Below are 19003 nucleotides of genomic sequence, written 5' to 3'. Positions count from 1 at the left end.
ACTAGTTGACAACACGGCGCGCCACTCTCAGTTTTCTTTCATGGACGGCTTCTCCGGATACAATCAAATTCGGATGGCCGAGGAAGACAAGATCAAGACGACATTCACTACCATGTGGGGAACCTTCTGTTATCGCGTCATGCCTTTCGGTCTCAAGAACGCCGGGGCAACTTATCAGAGGGCTATGGTCACATTGTTCCACGACATGATGCATAAGGAAGTCGAGGTCTATGTTGACGACATGATTGCCAAGTCCAAAGAAGGAGAGGACCACCTCGTTAATCTGAAGCGTCTCTTCGACCGCTTAAAAGAGTACAAGCTTCGGCTCAATCCGGCGAAATGCACGTTCGGCGCTCGATCGGGAAAATTACTAGGATTCGTGGTCAGCGAGCGCGGCATCGAAGTAGATCCCGATAAAGTCAAGGCGATCAAGGAGCTTCCTCCGCCATCTTCGGTCCGCGAAGTACGAGGCTTCTTGGGGCGGCTGAATTACATCGCACGATTCATTGCGAACTTGACAGACAAATGCCAACCACTCTTTCGCTTGCTCCGCAAGAACGCGGCGATCGAATGGGACGAAGAATGTCAGAAGGCCTTTGACACCATCAAGGCATACCTGGTCCAACCGCCGGTATTGGTCCCGCCTACACCAGGCCGTCCCCTCGTACTCTACCTAACGGTGCGTCGTCAATCATTAGGATGCATGCTGGGACAGGAGGAGGAGTCCACGCACACGGAACGCGCGATCTACTATCTGAGCAAAAAGTTCACCGATGGAGAGTCAAATTATCCGGAAATCGAGAAGATGTGCTGTGCGTTGGTGTGGGTCATGCAAAGGCTCCGACAATACACGCTTTATCACACGGTCCGCTTGCTATCAAAGGCGGATCCCCTGAAATATTTGCTCGACAGTCCCTCCTCCACGCGCAACCTCGCCAAATGGCGTTGTCAATTGACGGAATACGATATCGAGTACGTGTCCCGCACTTCGGTCAAGGGGCAAGCGATCGCGGATCATTTAGCAGAATTCCCAATTGAAGACCACACACCCATAAACCCCGACTTCCCGGATGAGGGAATCCTCCGAGTAGACGACGAGGGAGAGGAGCCGGGATGGAAGATGTATTTCGACGGTGCTGTCAATTCCACGGGATCAGGCATCGGCGCGGTACTGATATCCCCGGACGGGCGCTATTACCCGGTAGCGGCAAAGATCGACTTTCCCTGCACCAATAATGTGGCTGAGTACGAGGCATGTATTCTCGGCCTCCAAGCGGCGATTGATTTCAAAGTAAAAGAGCTCGAAGTGTTCGGTGACTCCATGCTCACTATCTTCCAGACGCTGGGGCAATGGAAGACGAAAGACGCGAAGCTAGTGCCGTATCACGAGTACCTCGAGAAGTTAACCGAGAACTTCGAGGACATCTCATTCACCTATACTCCGCGCATGACAAATCAATTCGCGGACGCGCTTGCGACGCTCGCCTCCATGGTGAGCATCACGAGGGAGAACCTTATCGAGCCCCTCGAGATCGAGATAGCAGAAGGACCGGCACATTGCAACACGATTGGAGCATCCGAGGCGAAGCCGTGGTACGAAGACATCAAGAACCTTCTGCGAACCGGCCAATACCCCCCATTCGCCGACCGCCGCGATCGGAAGACTCTCAGACGCCTCGCGATACACTATTTCTTGAGCGGCGAGATACTTTACCGCCGCTCCTTCGACTCCACACTCCTCCGGTGCATCGACGAGCACGAATCGCGACGTCTCATGGAGGAGGTGCACGGGGGAAACTGTGGACCCCATATGAACGGCCTCATGCTCGCTAAGAAGATCATGCGCCTGGGTTATTATTGGTCCACCATGGAGACTGATTGTGTGAAGCATGTCAGGCATTGCCACCGATGTCAGGTCTACGCCGATCAAATCAAAGCGCCGCCCAACGAATTGCGCCCCATGACGGCACCATGGCCTTTTTCAATGTGGGGAATGGATGTGATCGGCCCGATCAACCCCAAAGCGTCCAACGGTCACATGTTCATTTTGGTGGCAATTGACTACTTTACCAAGTGGATCGAAGCCATCACTCTTGCGTCAGTCACCGCAAAGGCCGTGGCCCGTTTTCTCAGACGCGACGTCATCGCCCGATACGGGGTCCCTGCGACAATCATCACAACAACGCCAAGAACCTGAACAACAAGGTCATCGACGAGCTTTGTGCACAATTCAAAATCCGACACCGCAATTCCACCCCGTACCGTCCCCAAATGAACGGTGCGGTGGAAGCGGCGAATAAGAACATCAAAAAGATCATCGAAAAAATGACGGTGAACTATAAGGATTGGCACGAGATGCTCCCCTATGCACTCTTGGCGTACCGTACGTCCATACGGACCTCAACCGGGGCCACCCCGTACTCACTAGTCTATGGCATGGAGGCCGTGCTCCCAATCGAAGTAGAGATCCCTTCCATGAGGATTCTTGCCGAGGCCGAGCTCGAAGAAGCGGAATGGGCAAAGCAGCGGTACGAACAGTTAAATTTCATTGATGAGAAGAGGCTGAAAGCGCTATGCCACGGACAGTGCTATCAACAAAGAATGGCTCGAGCCTTCAACGCAAGAGTCCGCCACCGCGATTTCAACCCCGGCGACCTCGTCTTAAGGAAAGTCCTACACGTCACGCCGGACTCTCGAGGGAAGTTCTCGTACAAATACGATGGCCCTTTTGTCGTCAAAGAGGTTTTCTCCGGAGGAGCGGTCATCTTGAGCGACATGGACGGCACTGAAAATGCCCTTCCCGTCAACGCTGACGCCATTAAGAAGTATTATCCGTGAACACTTGTGTATTCTTTATTCTTCGGGCTCCGCGCCCCTTTCATTGTAAGACATTTCTATTTCCGTGGACGAGCTTCAATTCCCACAATCTGTCCAACACTAAGCTTTCTTGAGAGAAAAATAAATTTTCCCGCTAGGTCGAAAACCTCCTTGAGGCGGCCTAGGCAAAAACTAGGGAATGAGTGGCACGACTTAAAATCCCGCAAAAGGGGGGGTCGTGGCAAAAGGAGAGCACAAATCACTCCCTCGCTAGGTCGAAAACCTCTTTGAGGCGGCCTAGGCAAAAGTTAGAGGACCCGAGGGGTACGATCCCACCCAAACATGGAGAATCGTAGCAAAAGGTGAGCATTCATGTGAGAGAAATTAAATAAAATACCCCGCTAGGCTGTTGCACATCCCGCGGCCTAGGCAAAAGTTAGGGGAAAAATGTCGGCTTGACCACGAAAGAAAAGCGACACTCTCCCTGTGAAGCTACACCGAGTAGTGGTTCGGCACTCTCCGACGCAAGCAAACTCTCTTCAACTCTCCAAGCTCGAGACCCGCTTCGAAATGGGGGTCGAATCAACATATCCTTGACTTGGAGGATCCCATAAGATCCCTCCTCTTACCTTTACGCACATATTCCACGGGCTACCCGTTTCTAAAAAGCCATTCTTCGATAGGGACACGACCACCTTACAATGGTCACCGATATCAAATCCCCGACACATCTCTACATAGATTTTCTTACGTATGCCTGTCTCGCCGATTAAGTGCGACTGACACCCTTTTGTAGGTTCCTTTATCTCCATGCACAGGTGTGATCGGGAATCCCAAGAGGCATCTCCTTCTTGACGAACACGCGTTTGGCTTGTGCGGCAGATCGAGGCACCGAACCGAATGAGGGGCAGGATAAGGAACCCTTTTGATCCCGACTCGAGGAAACGACAAATGACAAGCTCGACTAAGAACGGGACAATCTGCCTCTGCCGACGTCCTCGACGAACCGCTTAGCATCCTTTCCCGCCCTTACTTCCTCTCGCTCTCTCTACTTTATTGCTTTCCACGGGTTTCGGCCTAGTAACTTTACTGCTTTCAGGACTTCGCGTCCCCGGACTTTGCGTCCGGTTACTGCTTTCCGGACTCCGCGTCCACTTTACTGCTTTCAGGACTTCACGTCCCCGGACTTTGCGTCCGGTTATTGCTTTCCGGACTCCGCGTCCACTTTATTGCTTTCAGGACTTCGCATCCCCGGACTTTGCGTCCGGTTACTGCTTTCCGGACTCCGCGTCCACTTTACTGCTTTCAGGACTTCGCATCCCCGGACTTTGCGTCCGGTTACTGCTTTCCGGACTCCGCGTCCACTTTATTGCTTTCAGGACTTCGCGTCCCCGGACTTTGCGTCCGGTTACTGCTTTTCGGACTCCGCGTCCACTTTATTGCTTTCAGGACTTCGCGTCCCCAGACTTTGCGTCCGGTTACTGCTTTCCGGACTCCGCGTCCACTTTATTGCTTTCAGGACTTCGCATCCCCGGACTTTGCGTCCGGTTACTGCTTTCCGGACTCCGCGTCCACTTTACTGCTTTCAGGACTTCGCGTCCCCGGACTTTGCGTCCGGTTACTGCTTTCCGGACTCCGCGTCCACTTTACTGCTTTCAGGACTTCGCGTCCCCGGACTTTGCGTCCGGTTACTGCTTTCCGGACTCCGCGTCCACTTTATTGCTTTCAGGACTTCGCGTCCCCGGACTTTTCGTCCGGTTACTGCTTTCCGGACTCCGCGTCCACTTTACTGCTTTCAGGACTTCGCGTCCCCGGACTTTGCGTCCGGTCACTGTTTTCCGGACTCCGCGTCCACTTTATTGCTTTCCGGACTTCGCGTCCACATTTACTGCTTTCCGGACCTCTCGTCCATTTCACTGCTTTCTGCGGGCTTCGGCCCTTCACCCACCGCTTCACATTCCCCAAATCCCGCTCACGCCACTATCTCATGACAGGGGGAGGGGCGAGCCACCACGGAGAGCGACGACAGAAGCGGTCGCCGGGACCAAAAAAGGGTGCCTCTCATGATCTTTGGCTACATCCTCTAACCGAGCATGCAACCAAAGAGGGGCAAGCTGTCAGCACCCCATTCCGGCCCACCGGCTCCCCACACGAGGATTTCCGACCGAAGCCCGGGGCACTATTCATCATCCGGCAATCAAAGGCGAACGCGCGGTCACGGAACCACGAGCAATAGGAGAAGAGCATGGTCCACCGAGAAAAGCGAAGGAGAGCCATCAGAAGAACGAATGAACGAGGAATCCCGAAAACAACGGAGTTGGCGCTGTGGCACCATTCATCACTGAGTCACCGAAGCACCGAAAGGTGCCCAATATGGGACTCCACAAATTCCTCTCAGTGCCAAAGCGACCAATGACACGTCCGGGCGCATTTCCGGGACATCCTGCTTAAGCAGGGACACCCCGATCCCCCACGGACGCCTTTTCTGACAGAGCTCCCGGGGTTCGCTCCACTGACAAGCAAACGGCCCCTCAAAGCGGGCCTACAGGCACCCAGGGACCATCAAAGTCGGGGAACAAGCTTCAGATGACCTTTCGGAACCCGACTCGGCCTCTCGAGGGACGTCTCAGTGGTCATGAACGTCTCCCGGCGAGCCTTCGGGAATTTCCACGGAAAACAGAGACCACAACGATCTCTGAGCGCCTCACAATAACCCCGAGCACCTCAAGGCATTCAAGGCACACTGAGAAAATCCCGGTCAAAGTCCCTAGGTCTTCCCGGGCCTACGGTCCCCGACCAAGGACAACGAGCCAATGATCACCGACGGGGCAAACGGATCGCCGAAACGAATGAAAGAGTGCACAAAGGTCAATCGGGGTCGACGGACGCTAAACTCCGCTCCGAACGTCCAAACGGGGCAAAACCGACTCCCGAGGCGCCGAGTCGCCCGAGCGCTCGTTCGCATGACGCATGGCGATATTAGGCTCATCCAAATCCTCGTAGTCCAAGCATTCCAAATCTTCAAATTAATTGGACATCGGAGATCGGATGCAAGCTCAATCAAGTCTCAAGCGTTTGCCGGCTTTTCTCCTAATCGGATGGGACCCACAGCCAAGCCAAGCCAAGCCATCAAGCCGCGGCTTAACCCCAAGCCACGGCTCAACCCTCGGCTCGAACTAGACAACCCAAGCCGCGGCTCAAGCCCTCTCACCCATCGGCTCCAATGCTCTCCCACCACACATTTTGAATTTTCCCCCCATCCATCACCTCCCTCCATCCATCCATCACCTCCCTCCATCCATCCATCACATCCATCACCCCTCTTGCTTCCCCTACACTCAATGTGACACTTTCCCTTCCCTAAACCCTTCTTAAAATTCGGCAGCCACATTAGGGTCCCCTTAACCGCAATTAAATTCCCTCAATCAAGCCATTAGTCATTCCTTTATAAGCCCTTGCACCATTAGACTTAATGACTTCTTCAATTTCACTCTCTCTCAAGCCAATCTCTCTCAAGAACTCTCTCAAACCTCAGCCCATCCCCTCACTTCCGTCCACCCTTTGCCAAGGCCGAAACCGGCCAAAACCGTCGGAAAACCACCCGGTATTCCGGTAACCACCCGACCCGACTTAACCCAAAAATTCTCAAACTTCATAGCCTACATATTTCCTACCCCCTAAATCCATTTCCGGACTTGGATTTTCGATTTGAGGTCCCCAAGACCCCGTTTCAGCCGAAATTGCAATCGGGTCCCGAGATCCTCACCGCGCGTACCGAACACTAACGGCGTGCCATTTCATCCCACGACCTCGGAGAGTCGTGCCATCACATTTAAAGGGTTCCTCACAACCCTCACCCTCTCTCGTGAAGAGGTGGTCACGATCCGAGGGCCGACCCACCGTGCACGACCTCCGTTTTGCCCATTCTTACTAACCGGGTTTCTGTGTTTTCACTGAAACTTCTCTCATCATTTCCGACTTATTCAGGGTTCGGCACGCTCGGAGCTTTCCGTGCCCACCTAGATCTGCCTCTTAGGAGTCCAACGAGCCCGACCTTGCACCGTTCCGTGATCGGAGCGAGCGTGCCAAGCCGTTTTCCCGTGGTTGCCGCAGCCGCGCCCACCCGGGTCGCCTGCTGCCCTTCGCCCTAACCGAGTCTTGCGACTCTCAAGGCCACTTCCCCGACTCTTTTCCTCGCACACCGAGGCTAGGTAACATCTCTTTACGACTTAGAGAAGCTAGGATCCTTGATATTTGTTTACATGAAATGTTAAAATAGATTAAAGACTCGAAATGCATGCAAGTTCCCATTTTTCTTTCGGATCTATCTATTTCATGCATTTTCATGCAACGTACATCCATCATCTTTTCATGCACGACCTTGTCGTGTCTACACGATGTCCAAGTTCGCATGTCATGGCGGGAAACAACCCGGATCCGGAGGGAAGAGGTCCCCTTGGCCACGGGTTGAGCCATGGGACTCACGGCCGAGTCTCTAGGGAGAGACCCGTGAGCTCCCTTGGCCCACCCGTGGCTAGATAGGTCTCCTCCTTCCCGGAAGAGGGTTGGTTCCCGTGTTTCCTTTACCGTCGAGCATGGATAACGTGATAGCATGACGGGAAAAGGCCCGAATCGGGGCCGGAGAAGTCTTCCCGACTCATGTGGGCCATGGAAGCTCACGACCTCCCTTGGAGGAATAGGGCCGAGAGCTTCCTCGGACCACACGAGTCCGGGAGGTTTTCTTCCGTCTCGAGACGGGTCGGTTCTCGTGTTTTATTTACTTCGTTATCATTCGAGTCAAGATCGTCTTGTTATTTCCGTTTAAATGTCTCGATTCATGCACGTTCATGTGATTCCATGCAATTATGTTGTGGTGGTATCGAAGTTACTAAAACATGCGTTATTATCGTGGTTGATGTACTGTGTATGCAAGAAACGATTAGAACCGGTGCGGGAGATCTCTCAAAATCCGAGACAAATCAAGGGCCATTCGGCCCCTACCTTCGGGGAGTGGCCGAGAGTCCCCGGATTCCTCCCGGGTTTAAGGCGACCTCCCTAGTCGTTTCGGATCGCTCCTTGGAATTGGGTGTCTTAATATTCGGGTCTTATCATTAGCTATATGGTGGTTACGTGATCGGCGCGTTGATTGTGGATGATCACTCACCGAACCCGATGCCTATGATGTTAGACCATCATCATCGAATAATTTCACAAACGGGAAAGCGGGACGAATCATTCGATTAACCAAATCATTCGGACTAAATAATTGAGTTAATCGAACCCCCAATTTGTAAACGCATCGACGACTTATGGAATGGTGAGAATGCCCTTAAAAATTCACAATTTCAAAATACCGAGTCGTGTGACACGTATAGGATTGAGGTCTAGGGAGTACTCACATGCCATGACTCGAGTCCGGGCCCGATTTGAGGCGGCCCGAGTCGGGGCACGAGAGTCCTTCTTAGACCCCTTCGTGTGACACGATCTCCGATTTATACATAAACATCACGATTTTATTGTCCAAGGGCATAATTATCATTCTTTGATTCACCGATACCCTAAGCAATAGGAAGTCGGAAACACCTCGATCTATGGACGAAAAAGGGCTACCCGTTCGGACATGAGTCTCATTCGCACGGCCTATTCCGTCCATTTTCGGTGTTTCTGTCTCCCTATTGTAGATTCAGTGGGGAGCATTTTATTTCAGATATAAAACACGAACAATCGGATTAATCGTACACTCGACTTAATCAAACACTAGATAATGGATAGGCGGAATGATAGATTCCATTTTAGAGTCAAGACATGAGTTGGGCTAAATTCGGTGAAGCCACAGTGACACTTAACTGAATAAGCGTCTTAAAACGAACACACACATGTAATCGACTTAGAACCCCATCCCAATCCACCACTTATGCTTGCCTAGGATAGATACATTGTTTGTTAATCAACCCCGGCTAATAACTGATTAAATCACGTACATTCGGCCTAATACACAATTCGTTTGTATTCACTGACACCTATCAGTTGTTGTCAGTTGCTTCCTGTATCGTGTCAGTTACATCAGTTTTCTTCTGTTTTGTTCTTGCTTTTGATGATTTATTGCGGTTCGGGCCTGAACCCATAGGTCACGTGTTGCACGGGGTCCAACGCCCCTAAGTCACCGAACACGAGGTCCAACGCCTCTTCATTCACCAAGCGCGTGCAACCCGAGTGCGGAATGGGATCTAGCCTCGAGTCACCATCGCACTCCAAATATTGCCTATGTGGAAGGCAATTTGGATTGGATGTGTGAAACGCGTTTAGATATCACCCGGGAGCTCGATCGGTCCAACGGTTACAGTGGGAACTAATCGGTTCTCCTGCAAACCGTCGGTTCGATTGGACCCGACCCCCGGCTCTTTGAGCCCGCGTTGCCTTAATTTGTTTATCGGTTATTCAAAACACACGGCGAGCCGGAGTGGAATATTGGCCCAATGCAAACCGATCGGGATCCATTTATTTCATTCGGTTGTATTCTGTAATTATTCGAGTGTACGTTGCGAGGATCTTATTTGTACATTTATTCATATACTTGTAAGGATCCCCGATCGGTGAGCAAGAGGTCCGAGTGTCGAATCGGTTAAGTCGGTCTATCGTCACCAAGGGATGAGTAGGCTCGAATAATCATGGTCTTGGTTCGCGCAGGGAATCGACCGTCACGGTTCGAAGAACTGTAACGCTAAGATAGCGAACCGATTCCTTGACTCACAAGCCTACTCATCTTTCGGATTCTTGGCCCAACTCAATCGATTCATCGATTTTACGGTGTCAAAACGGGCTATTCAAGTGCGACCCTAAATCACGCGGTGAATAAACAAAATGGCAAGCCTAGCAAGCTAGAGTACCGAAAGGGCGTGCGGGATATAGGCCCGCACGTAATAGAACCCCCGAATTCAGAATTTTCAGTTCCGTACGACCATTGCCTTAGCATTTAGGTGTACCCCGTACCCCTAGACCCGGGTAACTTGCCGGCCCTCGACCTTCGGGTCGTAAAATGGCAAGTGGCGACTCCTTCTCACTTGCGTCCGTCGCGCGTCCTCGGGAAGGTGGACACTCCCAAGCCGCGTTTGCTTAGGCGCGCGCATGCGTGCCCCGACGAGATTAAATTCGGGTGCGCACAATCATTACCACCCTGGAGTGGTCAGACTGTGATCGTGAGCCGTATAGGCGTACTTTCCCCAATTGCTGGTTGGCATGTACAGCCGTCCTAGGGAAGGCTCGAGAAGCCGGATCCCATGAGGACAGACGAATCGAACAATTCCGACAAAACCAATAGGGCGTCCTGAGAACTGTCCTAATGCCCCTTTCTTGTCCGGAGTCCGCTTGGGAATGTATTAAGATAAATGTAAAAAAGCGAGTTTAAGGAGGAGTATGTTTTTGCAAGGCGCATGGTTCTCCGTCTGTTGGTTAGTATCCACTGCGGTGGGTGGGGTCGGCGTCTCAAAAGCGCAGCTCGGAATACACAAGTCACTGTGTCGGTTGGTTGCATTTGAATGGAACCTAGCAATGAAAATAATTATTTTCAGCGGGCGAAAGTGCTTGAAATAAATGAGGAGAAAGAATATACAGGTGCGACGATTTCAAAACATGCGAAGGTATTTTCATTAAGATCGGCATTCGAGTTACAACAAAAGTCCCTGTCCCGCCGTGCGGCTCATAGTTTCGACCGCGCGCAGGGAACGTTTTTCGTAGGTAGTCTCATGGGGAAATCAACCCTTCCTCTTCGGCGTTGTCCTTGCCCCTAGGGTAAACACCGATCAGATCGATAGCCGCGTCAGAGCTTGATCCATGGTCGGGGAGAGGGTTAGCCTGGACATTCGGTGGCTTGACTTCATTGAAAGAGAGTCGGTTCTTCTCAATCATCTCCTGTAATTTGCCCCGGAGGGTGTAACATTCGTCCGTAGTGTGCCCCGGAGCGCCCATATGGTATTCACAACGGAGATTCTGATCCTGATTCGCGGGATTGAACCGAGGATGAGGGGCCACGGGTTTAATTTCCTTAGCTGCCAGAAGTTGGCGATAGACTTGTGACTGGGGAACCAGTAAAGGCGGGTATTGCGGACGCGGCCTAGCCCGCCCTCCTTGTCGGGGTTGCAAGTTTGGGGCTTGTTGAGCCGTTGGTGGAGCTCCTAAAGCTAGGGGCCCATTTGGAGATGCCCAATGAGGGGTAGACGTGTAATTGTGACCGTGTGGTTGCGGGGCCCGTGTCGGAGGGTAAGCCGGTGGTGCCGAGTAATTAATCGGCAGAGCCGGGTATTGCTGCTGGTACGGCATGGCATTTGGTGTCCAAGGTTGACGGCATTAACGGACGCGTCTCTGCCCTTTTTGTTACCCGTTGGTGATGGCGCAGTAGCGGCATTCTTTGATGACTGCTCCTCCTTTCTGGTCGGTCCTTCTATCTTCCCAAGCTTGATGCCCATGTCAAGCTTCTTCCCAGTGTCGATCAGACTGGAGAATGAGGAAGTGTGGGCCAACAAATTCGAATAATACACTCCTCTTAGTGTGGAGTGGAACAGTTGGATCTGTCGCGCCTCGCTGATCGGAGGGATGTGCTTTGCTGCTTGAGTCCGCCACTTGGTAACATACTCCTCAAACTTTTGGCCCCGCGCCATTTCTTTCGTGCTTAGCTCCAAAAGGGTGGGAGGCGTTTCTGCGCAATACCGGTACTGGTCGATGAACTTCCGAGAGAGGTCATCCCACGTCGGGATGTCTTCGGCCTTCAGCGACATGAACCAATCGAGGGCCGATTCTGACAGGCTATCCTGGAAGGAGTGGATGGCAAATTCCTCGTATTCCCAATACTGCAGCATCTTCCCTCGGTAATGGCGGAGGTAGTGGCGTGGATCCGTTGTGCCTTCATAGGTCTTGAACTCTGGAATCTTGAATTTCGGGGGTAGGCGCATGCCCGGGAATAGGCTACAGTCGCCATAGCGGGCGTCGGGACGAACATCGTTCGCTTGCAGGGCCCGTATCGTTTCCTCCATTCGCTTCAACCTACGCTCCTGTTCGGCGTCGACCTCGGGGAAGAAGTACGTCGGTGAGGCGAATTGGGCCGCATGGGTCTGTGTGCCCGGTTCGTGGAAGGTGGTGTTTATGGGGGGCGGTGCCTGGTAGGAGAGGCTGGTGTGAGGCTGTAGAGACGGAAAGGGAGAGAGCTCCGTGGCTTGAAAGTGAGTTGGAGCGGGCGCGTTGGACGTCGGGAAAACCGTCGGCGGAGGTATTGTGTAGGCCATAGCCGGGGCTGGCATGGAAACGGGTGGTGGTGCGGATAGGACCTGATCTGAGGTGAGGAATGCCGCTGGTGGAAGAGGGACGGCCGTGGGGGCCGGTGGTGATGGATATGGGTTGGTGAGAGGTTGAGCCACCGACGTATGCAGCGTTGGCGGGGTCGGCGCATCCATATTTTCCGGGGCTTGGGTCGGTGGAATCCCGGGTGCTGGGTCGGCTGTCGGTCCCTGCCCCGGTGGAGGCGTGGAGCTTGAGGAGGCACGATTCTGCCCTCTGAGTAGGGCGAGCAGTTCTGCCATATTGGCGGCCATCTGGTTGACTGTGCCCTCGAGTGCCGTAATGCGGGCTCGGTCGTCAGTAGCGGCGGAAGTTAATGAGACCGGCGGTAGAAGCGCCCCTGAAGACGTCGGGGGCGGGAGATGCGTTGGAAGGGTGCCTGAATACGTCGGGAGTATGCCTGCAGGAGTAAGAGGTGGCAGAGCGTGTGTCTGCGGTGGTTGAGTGAGGGTCGGGACCGAAGGGTTGACTTCTTCGGAAATATCGACGTGATCTCCTTCCGCCATCCTGAGACGTTGACGAGGCGGGTAGCGGTGTGACGCCAGTGGTAATCACCTAGATTCCAAGAATGTGTAAGGACAGACACCAATATCTCAAATGATAAGTGCGGAATTAAGTAAAATGACAAAATGTATGAGATGCATGAGCTTTCAAAACACTAATGTCATTACATTGATTGGCTCCAAGTTCCATGGTTTTACAAAATAGAACATTCGGAAGAAAGGAAAGGAACATAAACGTAAAGCCGACATCCCTTTGCGCTCGGTGGTCGCTCGAAAGCGGCGTGGGTCCGAGCGAGGGCAAAAATGAGTGCGCCTACTAATCCTAAGGATGGGCGAGGTTGCGTGCCCTCTTGTGCACTCGATCCAACTCCGCACTCAAGCGGGCCATCTCCCGATCTAAGTGTGCGACCCGGGCGCGTGCTCGAGTCAGCTGTGTCTGAACCTCCCTGTAGTCCGTGACCTCTGCGCGGGAGTCAACAAGCTCGCAACGGAGCCTATCCCGTTCCTCCCTAACGGCCCGTAGCTCTGCGTGCATGGCCGCTTGGATAGAACTCTCGGCTTCAGGGGCGAGGGTGGATGTAGCATGGGGAGTTGGGGAGACCTGAGGCCGTTGTGGTGGTGTCGATCCTTGCGGGTAGAACCGGGCCACGTATGCTGAGGTGGCAGAAAATGCTCGCTCCTCGTCGGTGGGGTGTTTGGGGAAATACAGGCGCTGTATGGTGCTAGCATCCCGCTGACGGCGGATCTCCCGAATCTGTAGGAATCTATCGGGGGCTGTAGACGTGGAGTCGGCCCATTGGATGCGGAAAGGTAGGCGGTCCGCCTCGACAGGAATGTCCTGTAGGCCGCCGAGTTGTCTGATTACTCGGCCGGGAAATATGAGGGTGCTCCCCAAATGGCTGAGGAGGGGAACTCCCACGATTCCAGGACATCCCGTGATCATGGGGCCGCCGGGATTCCATCGGGCGACCCATAGGAACCGTGAGGGTGTCAGCTCGCGCCAAAAGCGCCTCCATTCCGAGAAGCTGTACTCGGGAGGTGGGATGACCGGCGCCAAACGTTCGATCAGCGAGCGCTCGTCGGCGATGTAGGAGAACGGATGTGACGAGCAGAACGGGCGGATGTGAGCTAGAAGCCAAATCTGTAGCAAGTGCGGGGATCCTCTCATACTTCAGCGCCGAACCTCCCTAACATAGTCAAGAGACCGAACGGTCTCGGCTAATAGAGCCTCCACATAACTATGGCCTCCCACCGCTTGGAGGACGACTTGGGCTATAGCCCCGTCGATGAGGTTCGGCGAGTACGGGAACAGGAGGGTGCCAAAGACCAAGAGCAGGAATCCATGGCAAGCATCGCGCTGATAGGAAGCCGTGGTAGGCGTCATTGCGCGGATGAGCGTCCAATCGGAGAGCCATGCAATCCGGATGCCTTGATCCCACCTTTGATGAAGCTCCTCGAGGATATCTTGAGCGGGTATGCGGAGAAGAGCGGAGAGCTGACCCTGGACGGTTGTGAACGGGTTGGGTCTGAATATGCCTTGGGTCGTGGGTGTGGGCCTCTGGAGGAGTGCCGTGTACTCCTCGATCGTAGGAGCTAACTCTGTACCCTGGAAGTTGAATACTGCGTGCTCGGGGTCCCAAAATTCGGTGGCAGTCCTCAAGAAGATCCAATCTACCGGAGTCTCGGTGAGCATGACCACGTCGCCGATGATGTCCTGGATGAATGCGTGGTCCACCGGTCGGAGAGTCCTCCAGATGCGCATGATGTCTTGCCTTGGCGGTGTGATTGCTTCAAGCCTAAGACCGGGAGCCGGGCGGTCCATCCTTACCTAGATGGAGGAGATGCCGGCTTAACATTTTTAGGATCAAATCAATGTAATGTCCTAGGTTTTTTTCGAAAAAATGTATGCAGTGCGAAAAGATAAACTATAGTTGAGTTCTTTACAGTGTACATCGCTCTTTCTTACAATAACAACAAAATGCCCGTCCTAAAAAAAAACTACGGGCCGACTCAAGGACTCGACTTTGGGTCGGTTGACGGCGTGGAGGTAAAAATTGGTCCAGCATGATGGTCCCTGTGTATGCATGGTTTTCGGTGCTACTGGGAGAACCGCTAACTAGGGATGGGGGCCCCCGACTCAAGGGTGTGAATTCCTTGAAATCGAGCGAGGATCTTTGGGGGCCGGTTCGGTGGCGGAGCCGACTCGATCCGTTCCCTTACTCGGAACCTCTGACTAACCTAGCTTCCTAAATTGGCGCCCGTGGGATTTCAGGCGAGGTACCTAAATCCACTAGTATGATGCAATGCAAGTGCGGAAAGTAAAGGTGCATAAAGTAGATAAGCGGAAAATTGCAGAAAGCGGTAAATGAACATGCAAGCAAACAAACGGGATCGAGCCTAAACCCACTAAGTATGTCCCCAGTGGAGTCGCCAAGCTGTACGGACCCGAATGTGGACTCTCGTCGGGGCCCGCATCGCGCGCTTTCGGATCGCGCGGCTTGGTCGGAACGTCCACCTTCCCGCGGGGACGCGTGACGGACACGCGTGAGAGAAGGAGTCGCCACTTATCATTTTACGACCCGAAGGTCGAGGGCGGATAAGTTACCCTGGGTCTAGGGGTATGGAACACCTAGTTTGTTGTTAAGGCATTGATCTGTGCGGAACCGGAAAATCCGTGTTCGGGGGTTCATGTTACGTGCGGGCCTATATCCCGCACGCCCTTTCGGTACTCTGGTTTGCTAGGCTTGCATGTTTTATTATTTACCGCGTGAATTAAGCTGCACTCGGCTCGCACGTTTTGACACCGGATATTCGATGAACCAAACGATGTCGGTTGAGAAGCCGGGAGAGAAGTAAATCTATATGTCGGGGAATTGGTTCACAATCTTGCATTACAGTTCATCGAACCATGGAGGTTGAATCCCTGCGTGAACCAGAACCGCGATATGTTGGATTCACTTGTGTCTGGGCCAGCATTAGACCGATTCGATTAATTCGACTCTCGGACCGTTCGCTCACCGACTGGAATTCTTACAGAATAAATGCACCAAATAGAATCCTTACAATGCTCTCAAAAACAATAAATACAAATTGCAAAAGGGTCGAATTCCAGTCGTTTCGTGTTCGGTTATTATTCCACTCTAACTCACCGTGAGTTTAGGGAAAAGACCGAAGAACTGAAATTCAATGAACGCTCTCACTGAATAGGGCGTTGGACCCTGTGAGTGTTGATTAGGGTGTTGGACCCTGTGCTCGATGATTAGGGCGTTGAACCCTAATATTATTCGGCCTAGGGGTCAGGCCCGACCCGCATGGCAAACAGGTGCAGAAAGATAACAAGCAACAGGTTAATAACAGACAAAGTGTTTGTTATTGTCTTGTTTACGTGAATTAACAGATTATTAACCCAGGGGTGTTTTTGCAAGCAAATGCCATATGCTAAACAATCAAACATATGCCAATGTTTCAGCATTCGGCTTTGTTTTGAGAACTTGACAAAGAGAGTCAAATCTCAGGTGTGTGAATCGCTTTTACAGTTGTTCTGTATTGTGACACTGAATTACCACTGAATTAACCAAACTCGTGTTTTGACTCTAGATTTGGAATCTAGAATTCCTCCTAACCATTATCTAGTGTTTGGTTAGGTCGAGTGAAAGGTTAATCAGCATTTCACAGGTTTTCTGACAAGGATCAACTGTTCTAGTTACCCGAGTCTATGTTAGGATCGCAGAAACTCATCAGTTAGATAAGAAAAGGCTATGCAGATGAACCTGCACCTGAACAGGTAGCCCGTTCTTATCCCGTACTGTAGTGTTTCTATTATGCTAACCCTAAAGATGTCGCGGGGTTGTGAAAAGATGATTTTGCCCTTTATTTGAAAATGGTTTTCAGAAAAAAGGGGAAACATCACAGTGCGGGCCACCTCGGCCTGTAGCCGGTGTCGACCGATTCCCTGGATCATCCAGGGTTGTGCAAGAACCCTGAAAAAGCCAAAGAATTGGTTGATCTGTCCGGAAGTGATCCAGAAAGATCTTCCGTATCTTGACATGAGTTACCTGGAATCAAGTGAAAACTCAAGTTGAGACACAAAAGCCCTTTTTAGACGTCCATGCCACGTCGGACCGCGCGTTTCGGGTTTTGAAATTGATAAGTTTAAAAAGGGCACCAACATCCTTTGACGACTCGTCGACGCGAGTTATCAGTTAATGTCCAATTCGGGTAAACTTTATCAGTATGAAGTGAGTTTAATCGTGTGAGCGTCCCGATTAACCCGTTTGTGGAATTAATGCTTAAGGGTTGTGCCGAATGCATTAATTGTGAAGACGATTCGCGACTCGACGACCAAGACGATTCCATAAGGATCGAGAATAATTTGGTCCAATAACCGAAACTATCCTCATAACCAAATGGACCCGAATGAGTCATCGATACTCGAATCCATGCATGCTTTGTTTAAAAGAGTCTTTACATGATATTTTAATATGGGAATCGTAAAGACATTGAAGTAAAACTTCACATCATCCGATCAACAAATTAAACTTGAGATAAGGAATTCATTCTTGACTCAAGGAAGGCCAAGAAGCCCTCGGCTTCATCTTGTGAAGGGTGGCCGAAGGTTCTCATGGCTCTATCCGAGTCACGAACGATTTCCTAATCGTGGTTTAATTATTTCTCGCATGCTCAAACATTGGCCGTGATAAATAGCACCATTTTTTAACAAAAGCCGGCGTTATCACGATTTGTTTAGCTCATTCAAACATACAAACATTCACAAACGTGTTAATTAAGGAAAAGGATAACATAACACCGGCTTCATGCATGCAATAATGATAAACAAACTCGGAAATTAACTTGAATAGGCTAAGGAGACCGATCTTAACCCGAAAAGAGCAATTTAAATCTCAACCCTCTCCTTTAGAGAATTGGCCGAGACTTAATGTGCCATAATAGGGTCGGGATAGTCTTCTTTATGATGATCCAAGCCCCTTTCCGACATGGTAGCAAGTCCTAAGATAGTGTACGTGTATAATATAACATAACATTGCATAAAAATTAAATCTTGTGAATGAAACATGCATGAAAACACCATAATACTCCATAGCCATGCAAAAATATAAAAAGTCCTAACTCCTCTAAGTCGAAAGTGTTTTACCTAGCCTCGGAATACGAGGAAAGAGTCGGGGAAGTGTTTGAGAGTCGGGTGACTCGGTGGAACCCTTAAAAGGGTATTCGGGTGCAAGGATGGACGTGCACGGGCACGGTCGAGCACGGTGACGGGAGCTAGTGGGCACGGACAGGCGCTGGTGGTGGGCGCGGGTGTGCGCGGTGACAGGCGCGGGCGTGCGCGGGTGACGGGCGCGGCGTGCGCTGGTGACGGGCGCGGGCGTGCGCTGGTGACGGGCGCTGGCGTGCGCGGGCGATGGGCGCACCGCGCCCGGTGACGGGCGCGGGCGTGCGCGGGTGATGGGCGCGGGCGTGCGCGGGTGATGGGCGCGGCGTGCGCTGGTGACGGGCGCGGGCGTGCGCTGGTGACGGGCGCGGGCGTGCGCGGGTGACGCCTGGTGACGATGGGCGCGGCGTGCGCTGGTGACGGGCGCGGGCGTGCGCTGGTGACGGGCGCGGGCGTGCGCGGATGACGGGTGCGGCGTGCGCTGGTGACGGGCGCGGGCGTGCGCGGGTGATGGGCGCGGCGTGCGCTGGTGACGGGCGCGCGTGCGCGGGTGATGGGCGCGGCGTGCGCTGGTGACGGGCGCGGGCGTGCGCGGGTGACGCCTGGTGACAGATGCTGGCTGCGCTCGGTGACGCCTGACTGCGGATGCTGGCTGCGCTCGGTGACGCCTGGCTGCGGATGCTGGCTGTGCTCGGTGACGCCTGGCTGCGCTCGGTGACGCCTGGTGACGGGCACTGTTCACCCGAGAGCTCCAACTTCACCCGAAATGATCCAAAATGATAAGCAAACGACTCCAAACTAAAAAACTGGGTTCAGAAATGGAATCCTTGGGTTCGAAACATGTCGTCTATGAAGTTTGAAGAATTTTGGATATAAGTCGGAATAGTGCCCGCTATGGATCCCGACCTAAACTCCAAAGCTATTTGGCTTGATTCTTGATTTTCATGAAGTTCTTTTCTTGCTGCTGGTTCCTAAGGAGTTGAGAGCATTTTCTAGAGGGAGAAAGTAGCAAGATGAGGTGTGCTTCATGAATTCATTAGCTTAATCACAAATAGGCAATATATATGTGAAGCTAATGAGCAATTAAGCAAAACAAAGCACCATTAAGGGCCTCATTAATGAAGGTCGGTTGCCCTAATGGAGATGAGGATGAATGTCATCCAAGTATCTTGATGAGGAAGAGCCA

General features: G+C 52.3%; 1 protein-coding gene across 1 annotated transcript in view; it reads right to left on the bottom strand.

Moving 5' to 3' along the window:
• LOC116188773 (extensin-like) overlaps positions 1 to 19003 on the bottom strand; it is an 89416-nt gene that overhangs the window by 62003 nt on the left and 8410 nt on the right. Inside the window, exons 2-3 of the mRNA XM_031518246.1 lie at positions 12135 to 12544; positions 11192 to 11576 (exon numbers count right to left, since the gene is read on the bottom strand). Coding sequence (XP_031374106.1) covers positions 11192 to 11576; positions 12135 to 12544 — 795 coding nt within the window. The remainder of the gene's footprint in view (positions 1 to 11191; positions 11577 to 12134; positions 12545 to 19003) is intronic.

Source organism: Punica granatum, chromosome 8, assembly GCF_007655135.1.
Source record: "Punica granatum isolate Tunisia-2019 chromosome 8, ASM765513v2, whole genome shotgun sequence".
Classification (NCBI taxonomy): domain Eukaryota; kingdom Viridiplantae; phylum Streptophyta; class Magnoliopsida; order Myrtales; family Lythraceae; genus Punica; species Punica granatum.
This window is presented reverse-complemented; position numbering and strand designations above follow the sequence as displayed.